Source organism: Malaclemys terrapin, chromosome 4 (genome assembly GCF_027887155.1).
Source record: "Malaclemys terrapin pileata isolate rMalTer1 chromosome 4, rMalTer1.hap1, whole genome shotgun sequence".
Taxonomy (NCBI): domain Eukaryota; kingdom Metazoa; phylum Chordata; order Testudines; family Emydidae; genus Malaclemys; species Malaclemys terrapin.
The window spans coordinates 16,176,145-16,192,330 of NC_071508.1; the positions used below are offsets into that span (position 1 = coordinate 16,176,145).

Genomic DNA, 16,186 nt, shown 5'->3' on the forward strand with positions numbered 1-16,186 from the left:
TTCTCAGGATCGAGAATATGAACTTATCTTTATATTAAAAGTTTTAAATATTGTATCTAGTAGGTGAATGGGTTTAAATAAGCTGGGGGTGAGGAAAGGATTTCCCCCCCCCTCCATGCCATGCTATCCTCTAGTTGCAGATGTGTCGGAGGGTGGCATCTCTGAACCTCCAGCGGTGGGTTTGGGAGAGGTGCATTAAGGAGATGTCCTCGAACTTAGCCAAGTTCTTCAGTCAACGCTCTTTCCCCCACCATCTGTGTCGGGGTGCACTTCGGGCTCCTGAAAAGGCACCTTTCGGATACCTGTATCTCGCTCAGTTGTAAAATGGTGGCATTAAAATAAAAGGAAATGAAATGCAATGGAAGAACGTGTGGCGTCATGCATCCCCAAAGCTGGTGTCACAAGAGTGGACCTGCCAGTTGTGCAGCAATCTCCGCATTCCCGAATCAAACCGGTGAGGCTGCATTCCTGCCCAGCTCATGGCAGGCAGACACCATCTCTCTCTGGTTCTGGGACATGCTGGAGAATGGGAAGGAGATATGGAGCCTTTTGCCTCTATGACATCAAATCCCGACCAGCTCAGTAGTGAGTGAAACTAGATACCAAGTGAGGGCAGGGGGTGAACCCGGCAACCGCCCCCCACCGCTTGCCCGCGGGCCGCACAGTGGGCCCACGGGCCGCGTGTTGTGCAGGACTGGTCTAAGCAAAGGGACCGCAAAGAGATTTAATCCAAAGCAAAGCTCACGCTCAGCCTTCCAGAAAACAACGGGTCCGAGTCTCCTCTTTCTCACCCCAGTTTGACACCAGTGCGGTTCCCCTGACCTAAATGGAGTTACTCCTGATTTACACCTGGATGAGAGGAACGGGGCCCCGTGGGGTTACTGCTGATTTATACCAGGGTATGATCAGAATCAGGCCCCTGCTTTCCAGCCGGGGAGACATCTCTACCATGTGCTGCAAACACGAGATGCAAGATGAAGAAAAGAGCTCCTGAAATTGAGAGGGGCACTGCCCGTGGGCATCAGCCACGGTTGCACTGAGCATCAACTGCAAGGGCAAAGAGGGGATTGGGCTGAGCTGGCATCCTTCCAATGCAGTACTCCAGCAACCGTACTCTGGGTGGGCAATAGATACCTTCCCCCTCCCCGTGCAAGGGTTTCCAAAAGGCCCAGGCCCTACTTACGTCCTCCAGGGCTTTCTCCTCCTCATACCAGCATCACTTTGTACTTGCTCTGATATAGGGCATCTCCCCTCTATACCTCCACTTGCCCTTTGTCCCCCTGCCCTCTCACCCCTTAGCCACATTCCATTACACCGGGTTTTCTCCTGTGCTGTCAGCCTGCTGCTCCCCATCTCCTTCCCCATCGGCACCTCACCCTCTGCCCCTCTGGGGTCACCATTTCTCCATGCTCGTGTCAGGGTAGCTGGCCCTTGTGTTTAGGCACAAGGGAAAGCCGTGTTGTGTGATCGTTGTGGGGAACAAAGGGCGTACACTCCTAATTTGCAAGAGATTGGAGGAAGAAACACAGGGAGCCCCCGGCTCACATACTGCTCAGCAAGGGAGATATAGTCACAGACGTTGCTATGAACACTGGCACTCACTGTGTAATGTACTGGCTCTGTGTACAAAGAAGCAAATGTGTGATGGTGTCCTCTAGTACAGAGGTGGGCAAACTACAGCCGGCAGGACCGTCCTGCCCAGCCCCCAAGCCCCCGGCCCCTCCCCTGCTATTCCCCCTCCCCCGCAGCCTCAGCTCGCTTGCTCTTCTGCCGCATGCTCTGGGTGGCGGGGCTGTGAGCTCCTGGGGCAGCGCAGCTGCAGAGCCGGGTCTGACCCAGTGTCTGAGCTGTGCGGTGGCAACGGCGTGGCCCAACTCAAGCCGGTGGGCATCAGGAATGAGAGGAGGGGTTGGATGGGGGCGGGCAGGGGGCAGTCAGGGGCAGGGGTTCCGGGGGCAGTCAGGGGACAGGGAGAAGGGGTGGTTGGATGGGGTAGGGGCCCTAGGGGGGCAGATAGGAGGTGGGGGCCGGGCCACAACCCCCTCCCCTAACCGGCCCTCCAAACAATTTATGAAACCCTATGCGGCCCTCAGGCCAAAAAGTTTGCCCGCCCCTGAGCTAGTAGCTGAACCCACAAGGTAGATAAAGGACCTATTACATCTGCCAGCTAAAGGAGATCTGCTTTAGCTTACACAGCAGAGGCCTGTGGCTTTAGAGATTGAAAGGCCAGGGATTTACATAAGCCTCAAAACCTCCACCCCATTGGAATGACTGGGTCCCTCTCTGCTACTCTCCACTACTGCCCTGGGGTTCTTTGCGGTTGCACAAATCCAGATTACTTCTCCCTAAACCTGCTCCCAGCACATACAAGCACTGCATTACTTGCTCTCTCAGCTGTGTGCAACCCTGCAGCAGCTCAGTGCTTTGGGACCTAGCTTCCAGACAGCTCAGCTCTGCTGTAGGCACCTAAATGGAGGGGCCAGACTGAGTTCTCTTGGGGATCTGGCCCTCTGTGTCAGAACAGGGGCTGCAGGGTGCAGCACACTTACAAACCTGATCGGGTGCATCCAGCTTCCTCTCCCCTCTACTTGGCTGAGCTGTCCTGTTGGGAGGGGAGGATGGTGATTTAATTAGTACCTTGATTATGCATTGGATATGACATCAGGGCTTTCTCACGCTGGCCCCCAAGAACTAGCCAACTTCTTATACGTCTCTAGTCACAAAAGGGAAATCTTCCGTCCCCTCTGAAACATGATGTTCTTTCTGCGTGTGTGATCACAAGCTGGTGTGTGTGGGGTGCTCCAGGAGAGAGCAGGTTTAAGGGGAGGGGAGAATTACCTTTCTGTTTATATTTTCATATGCACATGGGCTCAAAGGAGTGGTAGGTGCTCAACACCTCTGAAATTCAGAGCCCTTTGTCAAAGACCCACTTGGCCATCTGAAGAGCACCAATGGAAGCAGGAACTGGCCTGCATGCTGGGATAAATGCTGAAACTCAGAAGGTTTAAAAGTAGAACTAAGAGTCTACTAATCAGAACTCCCTAGAGATCTATTTTTAAAAAACAAATAGAAACCAGGAAAGTCAATAAGCTGAGACAACTGTACAGTCACCAAAATGTTTTCATTAGCCAGTAATCGCAGCTAGCTTAGTGGGAAGGATTACAACAGGGCTTGCGGATTTCAGCTATTACTGATTTGCTGTGTAATGGGACTTTGCAAGCTAGAGGGGTTCCAGGGGTCTCCGTCTCCTTCTCAGATGCTGTAGTGGGTCAATGCCAAGAGAGTTGTTTGACATTTGCTGAGCTCCACTTGAGCCTACTCCTTTTTGTTGCTCCATTGGGCACTTATCCAGAAAACGGGAGTCTTCATGTAGCGGCTAGAACCCATGTAGGCAGCGATCTTCTCCAGGGCCTACAGGGAAAGCAAAAGAAGATCCATCAACGTACAGAGACATCATCAACTCCTCACATGCCCCCTACCCATCATCACCGCCAGAAATTCAACATGGGCCACAGTCAAACAGCTGCTTGGGAATTGCTCCCCATTGCAAACCAGAAAGGCATGCAGCCACGTCTTATCAGACATGTCCTATGGCCCAGTTCTTCTGGAGGACCAAGAGTCTGATCCAAAGTTTGCTGAAATCAGTGGGAGCCTTGACACAGACTTCAAAAGGCTTTGGATCAGGCCCCAAGGATGTGATTTTTCAAAGCTGCTGACCACTCACCGCTCCACTCGATTTCACTCAGCACTTCTGAAAGCCAGGCCCTTACGTTGCCGAGCTGCTCTAGGTTTAGGAGCAGATAAAGCACTTTCTAAAAGCAGGAAGTCCTGTAACTTCTCAAAGCTCCATCTCTCAAAAACAGTTTGTCCGGTTCCAAACTCAGTCTGCTCTTCAAAATCTCCTCTGCCCAAGAACCAAGCTTGAGAAATTCAGGACTGTAATGATGTGCACTTGCAATATATTATTCAGCTACTAGGTGACTATTAGAATTCTAATAGATTAGAATTCTTTGAAGGGGTCAACAAACATGTGGACAAGGGGGATCCAGTGGACATAGTGTACTTAGATTTCCAGAAAGCCTTTGACAAGGTCCCTCACCAAAGGCTCTTATGTAAATTAAGCTGCCATAGGATAAAAGGGAAGGTCCTTTCATGGATTGAGAACTGGTTAAAAGACAGGGAACAAAGGGTAGGAATTAATGGTAAATTCTCAGAATGGAGAGGGGTAACTAGTGGTGTTCCCCAAGGGTCAGTCCTCGGACTGATCCTATTCAACTTACTCATAAATGATCTGGAGAATGGGGTAAACAGTGAGGTGGCAAAGTTTGCAGATGATACTAAACTGCTAAAGATAGTTAAGACCAAAGCAGACTGTGAAGAACTTCAAAAAGATCTCACAAAACTAAGTGATTGGGCAACAAAATGGCAAATGAAATTTAATGTGGATAAATGTAAAGTAATGCACATTGGAAAAAATAACCCCAACTATACATACAATATGATGGGGGCTAATTTAGCTACAACAAGTCAGGAAAAAGATCTTGGAGTTATCGTAGATAGTTCTCTGAAAATGTCCACGCAGTGTGCAGAGGCGGTCAAAAAAGCAAACAGGATGTTAAGAATCATTAAAAAGGGGATAGAGAATAAGACGGAGAATATATTATTGCCCTTATATAAATCAATGGTACGCCCTCATCTCGAATACTGCATACAGATGTGGTCTCCTCATCTCAAAAAAGATATACTGGCACTAGAAAAGGTTCAGAAAAGGGCAACTAAAATGATTAAGGGTTTGGAACGGGTCCCATATGAGGAGAGATTAAAGAGGCTAGGACTCTTCAGCTTGGAAAAGAGGAGACTAAGGGGGGATATGATAGAGGTATATAAAATCACGAGTGATGTGGAGAAAGTGGATAAGGAAAAGTTATTTACTTATTCCCATAATACAAGAACTAGGGGTCATCAAATGAAATTAATAGGCAGCAGGTTTAAAACAAATAAAAGGAAGTTCTTCTTCACGCAGCGCACAGTCAACTTGTGGAACTCCTTACCTGAGAAGGTTGTGAAGGCTAGGATTATAACAGAGTTTAAAAGAGAACTGGATAAATTCATGGTGGTTAAGTCCATTAATGGCTATTAGCCAGGACGGGTAAGGAATGGTGTCCCTAGCCTCTGTCTGTCAGAGGACGGAGATAGATGGCAGGAGAGAGATCACTTGATCATTGCCTGTTAGGTTCACTCCCTCTGGGGCACCTGGCATTGGCCACTGTCGGTAGACAGGATACTGGGCTAGATGGACCTTTGGTCTGACCCGGTATGGCTTTTCTTATGACTATGTGCTGTTCACCAGTTCCCTGTCTGGAGCTCTTCACAAGGGAGACAGTGCTGGAACTTAAGCTGTGTGGAAACTTGTTTGTGTCTCTTTAGTGTGTGATTGTCTTCTATAATGAACACCTCCTGTTTAAGGTGAACTCCGATTCCATATATTGTGAAAAGGACCAAGAGGTGGGTTATTGTTTTGACAAGATAAAGGGTGCAGAAGGCTTAGAATGGAAACCATCTATCAACCTTAATTGGGAAAAGTAACTTGACCAAGGGTCCCATGCTGCAGACCCTGCAGAACTGGAACTAGCTTGGCCAGCCCTGGAGATCCAGAGAGCAGCATGTCACAGGGGAGTCAGGGCCAAGCTCACCTCAAATCGGTCAAGAAAATCCTTCAGATTCTTTAGTTGATCCAGGCACTTGGGCGCGAACATGCGGTGCTGATCCAGGATGTCGTACGCGAGGAAGTCGACATAGGTGAGCTTGGAAATTAGAATGAAAATAAGCAGAGCGTCAGATCAGAACCATCCCGATCTGCACTTCCCATCTCTGGCCTCTCTTTAACACGGAGCAGCTATGTCCTCAGTCCCTGTCTAGCGACATACCTTCTCCCCAGCAAACCACTTCCGGACCCCCAGGAACTGGGAGAACAGCTTCAGCTTCCCGGGCAGCTGCTCCAAGTACTCCGGCTTCAGTTTCTCCTGCAAAAGGGAAAATAGAAGCAAGGGAGCTGTGGGTCAAATCCTCGCAATCCCCACCACCCCGGAGCAACTCAGAGTTCCGGCTTTCTAAGGTGGCCCAAGGCAGTGACGGGGGTAATTCAGTCCCAACTTTTGGGGCATAAACTGATCATCTGAAGGGATCTCCCATCCCAGACACTCTCCTCCCTCCCATGCCAATATCAGGTAACTAGTCTGGTGCCTGATAGAAATTATTCACCTTCCTTTGAAGGAAAAGGGTGTGGCTAAAGAGGAGCTGTAATAGACTTCACAGACTGGTCTGCTCTGACACATAATCCCTGAGCAATTCCACCTCTCTTTGTCTGTGAGGCAACGAGGGATGGGGGAACAGGCAGTGTTGAATCTAGGGAGGGCTCAAATTCTATCTTACCTCTGCTACTGGTTTACTGTGGGACCTCAGGCAAGTCACACCACTTCTCTCTCCCCCACTCTGTAAAATGGGGATAACTACTTTTCTTCCCAGGTAATTAATGGACGCTTGTAAAGCTCTGGATTATATCTACACCTGTTAACCCCATGTGACCCTCCTGAGTCATCTGTTGCACTCCAGCTATGACCCACACCCCCAGGGGAGCAGGGATGCACTCACGAAGTCAGGATTGTAGCAGATCCTTGCAAAGGCCAGGCGGAAATCCATCACCTGGTTCTCCAGCATGTCCACTCTCTGTATCTCCTCCTCACTCTCGCCAGCTGGGAGCCAGAAAACACACAGGGGCAGAGAGGCTCAGCAACTATGGTTTAAATCTCAACTAGGCTCTAAGGGCTTGTCTTCACTGGGGGGAATTGACCAGCCCAGCTATTCTGGAATGACCTAGGTCTTCTAGAATAATGGCCCATCACTTTTACTCTGGACTGGGGACCTATTCCAGAGGAGCTGTTCCAGTCAAGTTCCCCGTGCAGACAAGGCTTCGACTTGCAGCAATACTCACCCATCTTGTGTTTGCGCGCTATGTAGCGGAGGATAGCATTGCTCTGCGTGAGCTTTGTCTGGCCGTCAATGAGATACGGGAGCTGGGAGGGCAAAGAGAGGATGTCAGGGGATAAGTTCTCCCCACCCATTTATCCTACTCTTAGAGGGCACCGCAGCCACCAAGCTACTTGTGCCTCCTAGTCGGCGGGAGGTCAAAGAGCAGAGCTCAGTGTCTCATGAGCAGGCCCTGCACCTTTTTTACTCTGCTTGGGGGAGCAGGTGGACAGCAGGGCCCCAGATTCACTGTTCAGTGCCTAACATTTAACCTTATAGCCATGCACAACCACCGATCACACTCAGGCTAGGCACGGCCACGTGCTCGCAGCTGCAAAGACAGCAAGGCCTGAGTCTCCTGCACCAGCCAAGGGGGCACTGGAGAGCTGGGAGCCCTTCCCCAGCCAACGGCCTGGCTCCACCTCAGAGCCAGCAGTGAAAGCTGCTTGTCTCCAACCCCTTCCCTCTCTGACCCTGTCCTCCCCAGCGACACATGGGTAACGGCAAAGGAGGCTGCTACATACGTTCGGGAAATCCAGCCCCAGCTTCTCTTTCTCGTTAGTCCATTGGCTTATATCATAATCAGGACCTGGAGATAAAGAAGAGGATGGTAAGTACTATGGCATGAACACCTGCCCCCCCACTGCATTTCCCTCACCACCAACCCTCCAATCCCACCCCGCTGCATCTCCTAATCAACATCACCTCCCCACCACTGCATCTCCTACCCCACTCCCTACACCCACTCACTGCATCCCAACCATCACTGCTACCCCACAAACACCCACCGCACTGCATCTCTCCCCTGCCACCCTCACCGCACCCACCCACTGCATCTCCCTCCCCACACCCACACACTGCATCTCCCACCCCACTCCCCACACCCACTCACTGCATCCCAACCCCTCCACTGCATCTCCAACCACCACTGCTACCCCACAAATACCCACCGCATTGCATATCTCCCCTGCCACCCTCACCACACCCACCCACTGCATCTGCCTCCCCACACTCACACACTGCATCTCCAACCATCACTGCTACCCCACAAACACCCACCGCACTGCATCTCTCCCCTGCCACCCTCCCCACACCCACACACTGCATCTCCCACCCCATTCCCCACACCCACACACTGCATCCCAACCCCTCCACTGCATCTCCAACCACCACTGCTACCCCACAAACACCCACCCCACTGCATCTCTCCCCTGCCACCCATACACTCACTGTGTCCCTTTCCCTCCCATCCTCTTCACCCCCCACCCTATATCAACAGTGACTGGTGGTAGAACTGGAGATTGAGTCCCCTGCTCTCTCCCTCTCCCCACACCCCAGGAGCTGAGGGGAGAGGGCCCTGGCCCATGACTCACCTCTAACTAACACTGCTCCAAGTCCAGGGCTGGAAAAAGACTTAGGTCCCCAGGCTGGCCCCTTTGCACCACTCCAGCAGCAGGAAAGGGCCAGAACCCAGACAGAGCTTCCCACCACTCTTGGACAGCCTTATCCCTGGGGCAGCAGGTTTGTATAATTTTTGGTGGAGTCTAGAATGGGTCCAAGTGCCCGCCACCACCTGCCTAAGGCTCTGGCAGGGAGTTTGGGTGCGGGCTCTGGGCTGGGGTAGGGGGCTGGAGTGCAGGAGGGGGTGTGGGCTCTGGGAGGGAGTTTGGGTGCAGGCTCAGGGCTGGGGCAGGGGTGCAGGAGAGGGTGAGGGGTCCGGTGCTTACCTCAGGCAGCTCCCAAAAGTGACCCGCACACCCCTCTGGCAGCGGCTCCTAGGAGGGGAGGCCAGGGGTCTCCGCGCACCGCTGCCCACAAGCACCGCCCCCACAACTCCCATTGGCCACAGTTCCCAGCCAATGGAAGCTGCGGAGTTGGTGCTCGGGGCGGGGGCAGCACGTGGAGACCACCACCCCGGGGCCGTGGGGCCATGCCAGCTGCTTCCAGGAGTGGCAAGGACCGAGGCCAGGCAGGAAGGTGCCTTAGCCCCTCTACGTGGTGGTGGCGGCAGCATCCGGGGCCCCCCAGGCTCTTTTAAATCACCTGGGGGCAGCAGGCAGGGCCGGAGGAGAGACCCAGCCCCGAACACTGGTGGAGCATGGACGCCACGGACCCTGAATATTCCTGGAGCACGGGCACCATAGACCCATACAACTCGGCACCCGTGCCCTATACCACACTTCTGCTCAGCTCCTGGCATGGGGCCTGTTCTGACATAGCAGAGCAGCCACTCAAGGCTGTGGTAGCTTACAGCACCCCCCTGGGCTGCTCTAACACTGGGCCAGGCCACTCTGAAAGCCACCTGTGTTCCCCCTCCCATTCCTGAGCTGTGCCATTCCGGACACGCCGCTTGGCATCTGGGCCTAGAAAAAACGGGGAAAACCCTCAGCACATCCAAGCACGAAGGAGCAGCGCTGCAGCAATCGATACTTCACGGCCACAATTTTCACCACTGGCCTCTGATTTTAGATGCCAAACCTGGCCACGGGCGCCTGATTTTCAGAAGTACCGAGCACCGCCTGCTCCCATCGAAATCCCTTGGAGTTGCAGCTGCTCAGTGCCACTGAGGAAAGCCAAGCTGCTCATTTACGTGGCTAACATCAAGCCCCCACACCTGATTCTTTTGGCCAACACTCCCACCCACGCTGGCCTCTCGTTCCCGGACGGTGCCATTTACCGACCTTGCAGAAACATAATGAAACGGCTCAGTGCCAAGGCTAGACACCATGATCACAATATGGTGTTTATTACTGGAGTGCCTGAGGCCAGCTGAGAACAGGGTGCTGGGTGCCAGACAAACACAGAATCAAAGACCGCTCCTGCCGGGAAGCCCGTCTCTAATGAGATGGTCCAGTAGTTAAGAGCATGAACCTGGGGATTTGGGAGACTGAAGTTCAAATCTCTGCTCTGCCATACACTTCCTGGGTTCCCGTGGGGAAATCACGAAGCCGCTCAGAGCCTGAGTTCCCCAGCTATAAAACTGGGATCCGAGACTAACCGCACTTCCCTACCACACTGGGGGATTGTGAGGCTAAATACAGTAAAAACTGTGAGGTCCTCAGATGATACCACCTATCCTAGGGGCCTTTATGGCTATGCTCTGTGTCTGGATTTAACCGCTTCCCTGCTGGCTCAGGTCCCCTTTACAATCAGGCAGGGCGCACGCAAACCCCAATGATATGAAATCCTCACACTTCCGTTCGACACAGGGTGATAAGCAACGCGTCAGTGGCCATGTGCAATCTGGCTTCGTTTATCAGTGCTCAAAGGTCTGTTTACCTGCAGGTGCCATGCTGGCTATGAAATAAACGTGCGGCAAATCCATCCCCACTGGTGCAGCCTGAACTGGGATATAAGCCCGGGGACATAGGGTCTGTTTGCAGTGCAATCTAGGGGTGTAACTGCAGCACATGCAGACACACCCGAGCCAGCTTTGATCTGGATAGTGCAGGTACCGATAGCAGTGAAGCTGTGTCAGCACGGGCCAGCTGCCCACGTACATACCCAGGGTCCCAGGTGAACTTGTATAGCCGGCACTGCTATTGGCATGCAAGCTAGCTAGAGGCACATGCTGCAGTTACACCTCCAACTGCAATGTAGACAGACCCTGAGAGGATTTACTGGGAGGGCAGGGAGAGTATAAACACAGCAGAATCAGGGGGGAGGGGCAGGGCACGAGTTCCTGAGAATACTCATAGGCCCCCATGGGCCACTGACTCTGATACAAACCTAAGGTCTTATCCTCAGCTTCTGTAAATCCAGGCAGATCCATTTGCACCAGCTGAGAACCTCCCTCTCCCCAGCCATGAAAGGCAGGAATTGTAATTCTTACTGTCTTCAATCAAGACAAATGATGCTATTGCTTGTGACAAGCACCTCCTGGTATAGGTTCCAGCCAGGGTCCCGAGTCCCAGCCAGAGGATCGGCTCTGGGATTGTCCGCAGTGTAAGGACAATCTGCTGGAACTGGATTTCCTTGTCCAGTGTACCGCTAGTTCTTTTCCATAAAGAGAGTACAGTCTAGTGGTTAGAGCACAGGCTTGGCGTGAGGTCACCTGGGTTCCACTCCCAGCTCTGTCACTCACTCATCGGGGCTTGGTCATCACTGCAAGAAAGGGTGTTTTTACACTGCGATAGCTGTCTTGATGTAAAATTCTGGTGGGGCCAAGGCACTGCGGTTCTTACCTTGATGTGGCTCAGTGGTTCTCAACCGCAGGCCGCTTGCAGCCCAATCAGCACAGAGCTGCGGCCCATGTGCCATCCTCAAGGCCATACAGGTAGCACTGGGATGTGGTACACAATGGTAAACAGGATGAGAACCACTGATGTAGCTGATTGATAGGGTAGACCTCAACTAGCTGCATCCAGGTAAAAACTCCAGTCTCTTGTCTCTACCATGAGTTTACAGAGAGAGAAATAACTACAAACACCTTTTTGCAGTGAGGACAAAGCCGGGGTGACCTTAACGCAAAGTCACTCACCCTTTCTGAGTCTCAGTCGAAAGGGGAATTTTACTTTCATGGTGCCCTGGGAAGTTGTGAGGTAGAATTTTATCGTGATTCTAAAGGGATAGAAATGTGCAATGTCATTGTAAAGGATCCGTGCCCAAAAGCAACCTGACCTCATCACCCCCCTCCCTCGCCACTCCCTGCCCGCGCACTCATCCAGCTGCACTTTCTGCTCGGGGAGAATGTGTTGCTTTGACACAGCTGGGGTTTCTTATCGCTCACTGTGACAAAGAGCAGCGCTGTGACCTTCAGAATCATATAACCAAATCTCAGGGTGCATGACTCAGCCAAAAAAACCCCAACAAGGTGGGAAATTAGTCCAAGCCAAGAGAGTCACAGAGTCGCTCTGCAGCCATAGAAGAGTTAACTCAAGCCCCTGGGAGAGCAGAGATAGGAAGTGGCTGTTACAAAGCTGCCTTCTAGAAACAGGCTGGCCAGGGTTGAGCAATGCTCCCAGCTCCCATGGACTCCAACTGGCGTTGGGCCCCTCAAAGTCTGTCCCTTCCAGCAGCAGAAAGGCCAGCTCCGGACAGAGGGCACGGTCTTAATATAGGGCAGATCCCTGCTCTCGCTGAAAGCAATGGGAGTTCTGCTATCAACTGCCACAGGAGCAGGACCGGGCCCTGTAAGCATCAGCAAATAGAAGCCGATACAGGCCCGGTAGAACCAGACTTTGGAGGAGGAGTGACCTAAGGCAGGAGGGAGAAGAGGGTCTGAACCTCCTCCCCATTAATGCAGAGGGGCTGTACAGCCGGCCCTCCGGAACTGACCTCGCTAGCTGACTAATCCACACATCCCATCCCCAGACAGAGAGGAAAAGGCAGTTTCTAACACAGCTGCTGAAACCTGAGCACCTCCAGGGAGCTCATTGCTAACAGCGAGTCTAAGGTTACAGCCTGCTCAGAACTAGTTTCTACCACAGCCCTGCAGAGTTGTTCTGGTTAATTTCAGGGGTGGCAGCAAAAGCTGCTGTTCTCCTGCCTGGTGTGATCTGCAAACTGCAACTTGATAGATTTTTGCAGTGGAAAAAATCTGGCTCGAGTCAATGATTTCCTTGCAATTTCCAGCTGCGATCTGGGCTTGATCCAGCATCAGCCTCTCTATTGCCTTCAACAAGCTTAGACCCTAATTGAAGGGCCTGCTCTAAGGTGACTCAGGAGCCAAGATGCCATGTGAACAAGGGCACCATTCAGTGCTGTTAAAGGACCTGGACACTTATTGCTATTTAACACTGTTGAGCATAGATCTTAAAACATCCCTTAGCCCAAAGGATAACAGCACACCCCTCTCTCACAATATGAGGTTGGTACAGACCCAACCACTTCTGTATCCCTCCCCAACACCAGTTCTGACCTCCACACAGGTTCCCTGCCAAGACTGCAAAAGACAATGCACCTTGCAAGTGCCCGTCTCACGCTCCACAGGCCAAGGCAGCCTGGGGCGCAATCTCCACCCATGACACCTTACCTTCCCCACTGGGGCTGTATTGCTTGTCCTCATAGGGAGTGTCTGTGTATTCCAACAGCAGTCGGATGGCGTGAGCAAGCTGAAAAGAGGAGCACGAGAGCATTTATATCCCAGGATCCCTCCAGTTCCATTGGGCGAGCCCAGAGCTTGCCCATCTCCGAGAAAGCAAGATAAATTGACCTTCCTCCCAATTCTGCTCACAGCTGCTGGAGCCCAGGACTATACACAGATTATGCGTGACGGCTTCTACCTTAGCCAACGCACCACACAGGGGATTGAACCAGGGAACCTCCATCGCTCAGACTGGAAGGCCAGAAGGGACCATCATGATCGTCTAGTCTGACTTCCTGCACATCGCAGGCCACAGAACCTCCCCCACCCACTCCTCTAATAGACCCCTAGCCTCTGGCTGAGTAACTGAACTCCTCAAATCATGATTTAAAGACTTCAAATTACCAAGAATCCATCATTGACACTAGTTTAAACTTGCAAGTGACCCGTGATGCAGAGGAAGGTAAAAAAAACAAAAACAAAACGCAGGGTCTCTGCTAATCTGACCTGGAGGAAAATTCCTTCCTGACCCCAAATATGGTGATCTGTTGAACCCTGAGTATGTGGGCAAGACCCACCAGTCAGAGACCTGGGAAAGAATCCTCTGGGGTAACTCAGAGCCCTCCCCATCGAGTGTCCCGTCTCCAGCCATTGGGGATTTTTGCTACTAGCAGTCACAGACGGGCCACATGTCATTGTAGCCAGTCGCATCATTCCCTCCATAAACTCATCAAGCTCGGTCTTGAAGCCGGTTAGGTATTTTGCCCCCACTGCTCCCCTTGGAAGGCTGTTCCAGAACTTCACTCCTCTGATGGTCAGAAATCTTCATCTAGTTTCAAGGCTCAACTTGTTGATGGCCAGTTTATAGCCGTTTGTTCTTGTGTCCACATTGGCGCTTAACTTAAATAACTCCTCTCCCTCCCTATATGTATTAACAGAGAACGATCACATCTCCCCTCAGCCTTCGTTTGGTTCGGATAAACAAGCCAAGCTCTTTGAGTCACCTCTTGTACAGTATGTTTTCCATTTCTCTGATTATCCTAGTAGCCCTTCTCTGCACCAATTCCAGTTTGAATTCATCTTTCTTAACCATGGGAGACCAGAATTGCACACGGTATTCCAGATGAGGTCTCACCCGTGCCTTGTAAAACAGTACTAACACTTCCCTGTCTCTACTGGGAATACCTCGCCTGATGCATCCTAGGACTGCATTAGCCTTTTTCACAGCCACATCAGGTCAGGGGCTCATAGGCATCCTGTGATCAAGCAATTTACTCAGGGTCTTTTGGCTTTTCTGTTGCTTCCAACAGATACATCCCCATCTTATAGCAAATATTCTTGTTGTTAGTGCCTACATTCATGACCCTGCACTTTGCACTATTAAATTTCATCCCATTTCTATTCCTCCAGTTTTCAAGGTCCTCCAGATCTTCCTGTGCGATATTCCGGTCCTCCTCCATATTGGCAATACCTCCCGCTTTTTGTGCCAAGGTCATGAATGAAAATGCTAAATAAGATTGGACCGAAGACCAATCCCTCAGTGGAACTCCCCTAGTAACCTCCCTCCAGCCAGGCAGTTCACCTTTCAGTATGACCTGTTCTAATCTCCCCTTTAACCAGTTCTTTATCCACCTTTCAGTTCTCATATTAATCCCCATCTTTCTCCAATTTAATGAATAATTTCCCATGTGGGACTGTAAAAGCACAAGCTAAAGTTCTAACAGACTCAAATCCACCATAGAGCGCACACCATATGTGTGAGGGGAGACCGACAACACACCTGCCCCACGGCATTACACATGCTCGTGGGAGTTTCAGTAGCCTGAGTTTGTTTCTATTCGTTGGAGTTTTAGTAGCCTGAGTTAGGAACCCTGCATTGCATTGTGGACCCAAAGAGGGCTTTTCTCGCTGAGACCACGCGGCAACTAATGCAAAATTGCAATGGGGCTCCTGACCTTCAAGCCACCAGCCACTGGGGGGACTACACCCACCAATGACATGCCTCCCCTCCCCCCAGACATCTGCTGTTGGGAAACAAAACTTTTAAAGAGTTACAAATAAAGTGCCCAGTCAGGGCCTGGCAGTGGGACCGGTCCATCAGAGTTTCACTGCAGAAAGGGGCAGGAGTCAGGAGTGTGTAGGGCTTTCTGCAGGGACGCACCATGGGCATTGGCTGCCGGGCAAGGACGACTTTCCCCCAGCCCCACCCTTGGGGAAGGGATAAGGGTGGGGGATGGACACTTTCACATAATGGGGTCCTGCTCTCCTAGGGCTCACAGCTGAATTGTCAGCTGGCCTGCTTGTGAGAGCCCATCCCCCTACCCCAGGCAAATCTTGGCTACCATGACATGTGACCCCAAGCAAACCTGATAGAGCCAACCCATACATTCCCCTACAGAGACCTCCCCCACAGCTGGGGAGCTGCCTACCCCACTCCTGCACCCTCCCCCCTCCCCCATAGCTAGGGATGCCTGCCCCACTCCTTTACCCTTCCCCCATAGCTGGGGGGCGGCCTGCCCCTCTTCTGCAGCCCCGCCCCTCCCCCATAGCTGGGAGGCTGCCTGCCCCACTCCTGCACCCTCCCCCATAGCTAGGGCTGCCTGCCCCACTCCTGCACCCTCCCCCCATAGCTGGGGGGCCGCCTGCCCCTCTCCTGCAGCCCCGCCCCTCTCCCCCATAGCTGGGAGGCTGCCTGCCCCACTCCTGCACCCTAGGGTGACCAGATGTCCTGATTTTATAGGTACAGTTCCGATTTTGGGGGCTTTTTCTTATATAGATACCTATTACACCCCACCCCCTGTCCCGATTTTTCACACTTGCCTTCTGGTCACCCTACTGCACCCTCCCCCATAGCTAGGGCTGCCTGCCCCACTCCTTTACCTTTCCCCCATAGCTGGGGGGCCGCCTGCCCCCTCCTGCCGCCCCTCCCCCATAGCTGTGGGGCCGCCTGCCCCACTCCGCGCTGGCCCGGCGCTGCCCGCACTCACCCCGCGGATGTCCCAGTACCCTAGAGTGACCCCCATGCTGCCCCTCCGCTCCGGTCTCGCCGCGGTTCGATGCGCTCGAGTGGGACTACGGGGGGCGGAGATCCGAGCTCCCGCCCTGGAATCCGGTTACTTGCCTGTCAGGCCAAAC

General features: G+C 52.4%; 1 protein-coding gene across 1 annotated transcript; it reads right to left on the minus strand.

Annotated features, from left to right (window-relative positions):
- Window positions 1-3,102: 3,102 nt before the first annotated feature.
- LOC128837204 (glutathione S-transferase 2-like) lies at window positions 3,103-16,186 on the minus strand. The gene is made up of 8 exons (XM_054028173.1): window positions 16,039-16,186; window positions 13,001-13,079; window positions 7,551-7,615; window positions 6,992-7,073; window positions 6,652-6,752; window positions 5,928-6,023; window positions 5,694-5,804; window positions 3,103-3,411 (listed from the first exon to the last, which is right to left on the minus strand). The coding sequence occupies exons 1-8, from the start codon at window positions 16,072-16,074 to the stop codon at window positions 3,316-3,318; spliced, it is 666 nt and encodes a 221-aa protein (XP_053884148.1). The 5' UTR covers window positions 16,075-16,186; the 3' UTR covers window positions 3,103-3,315.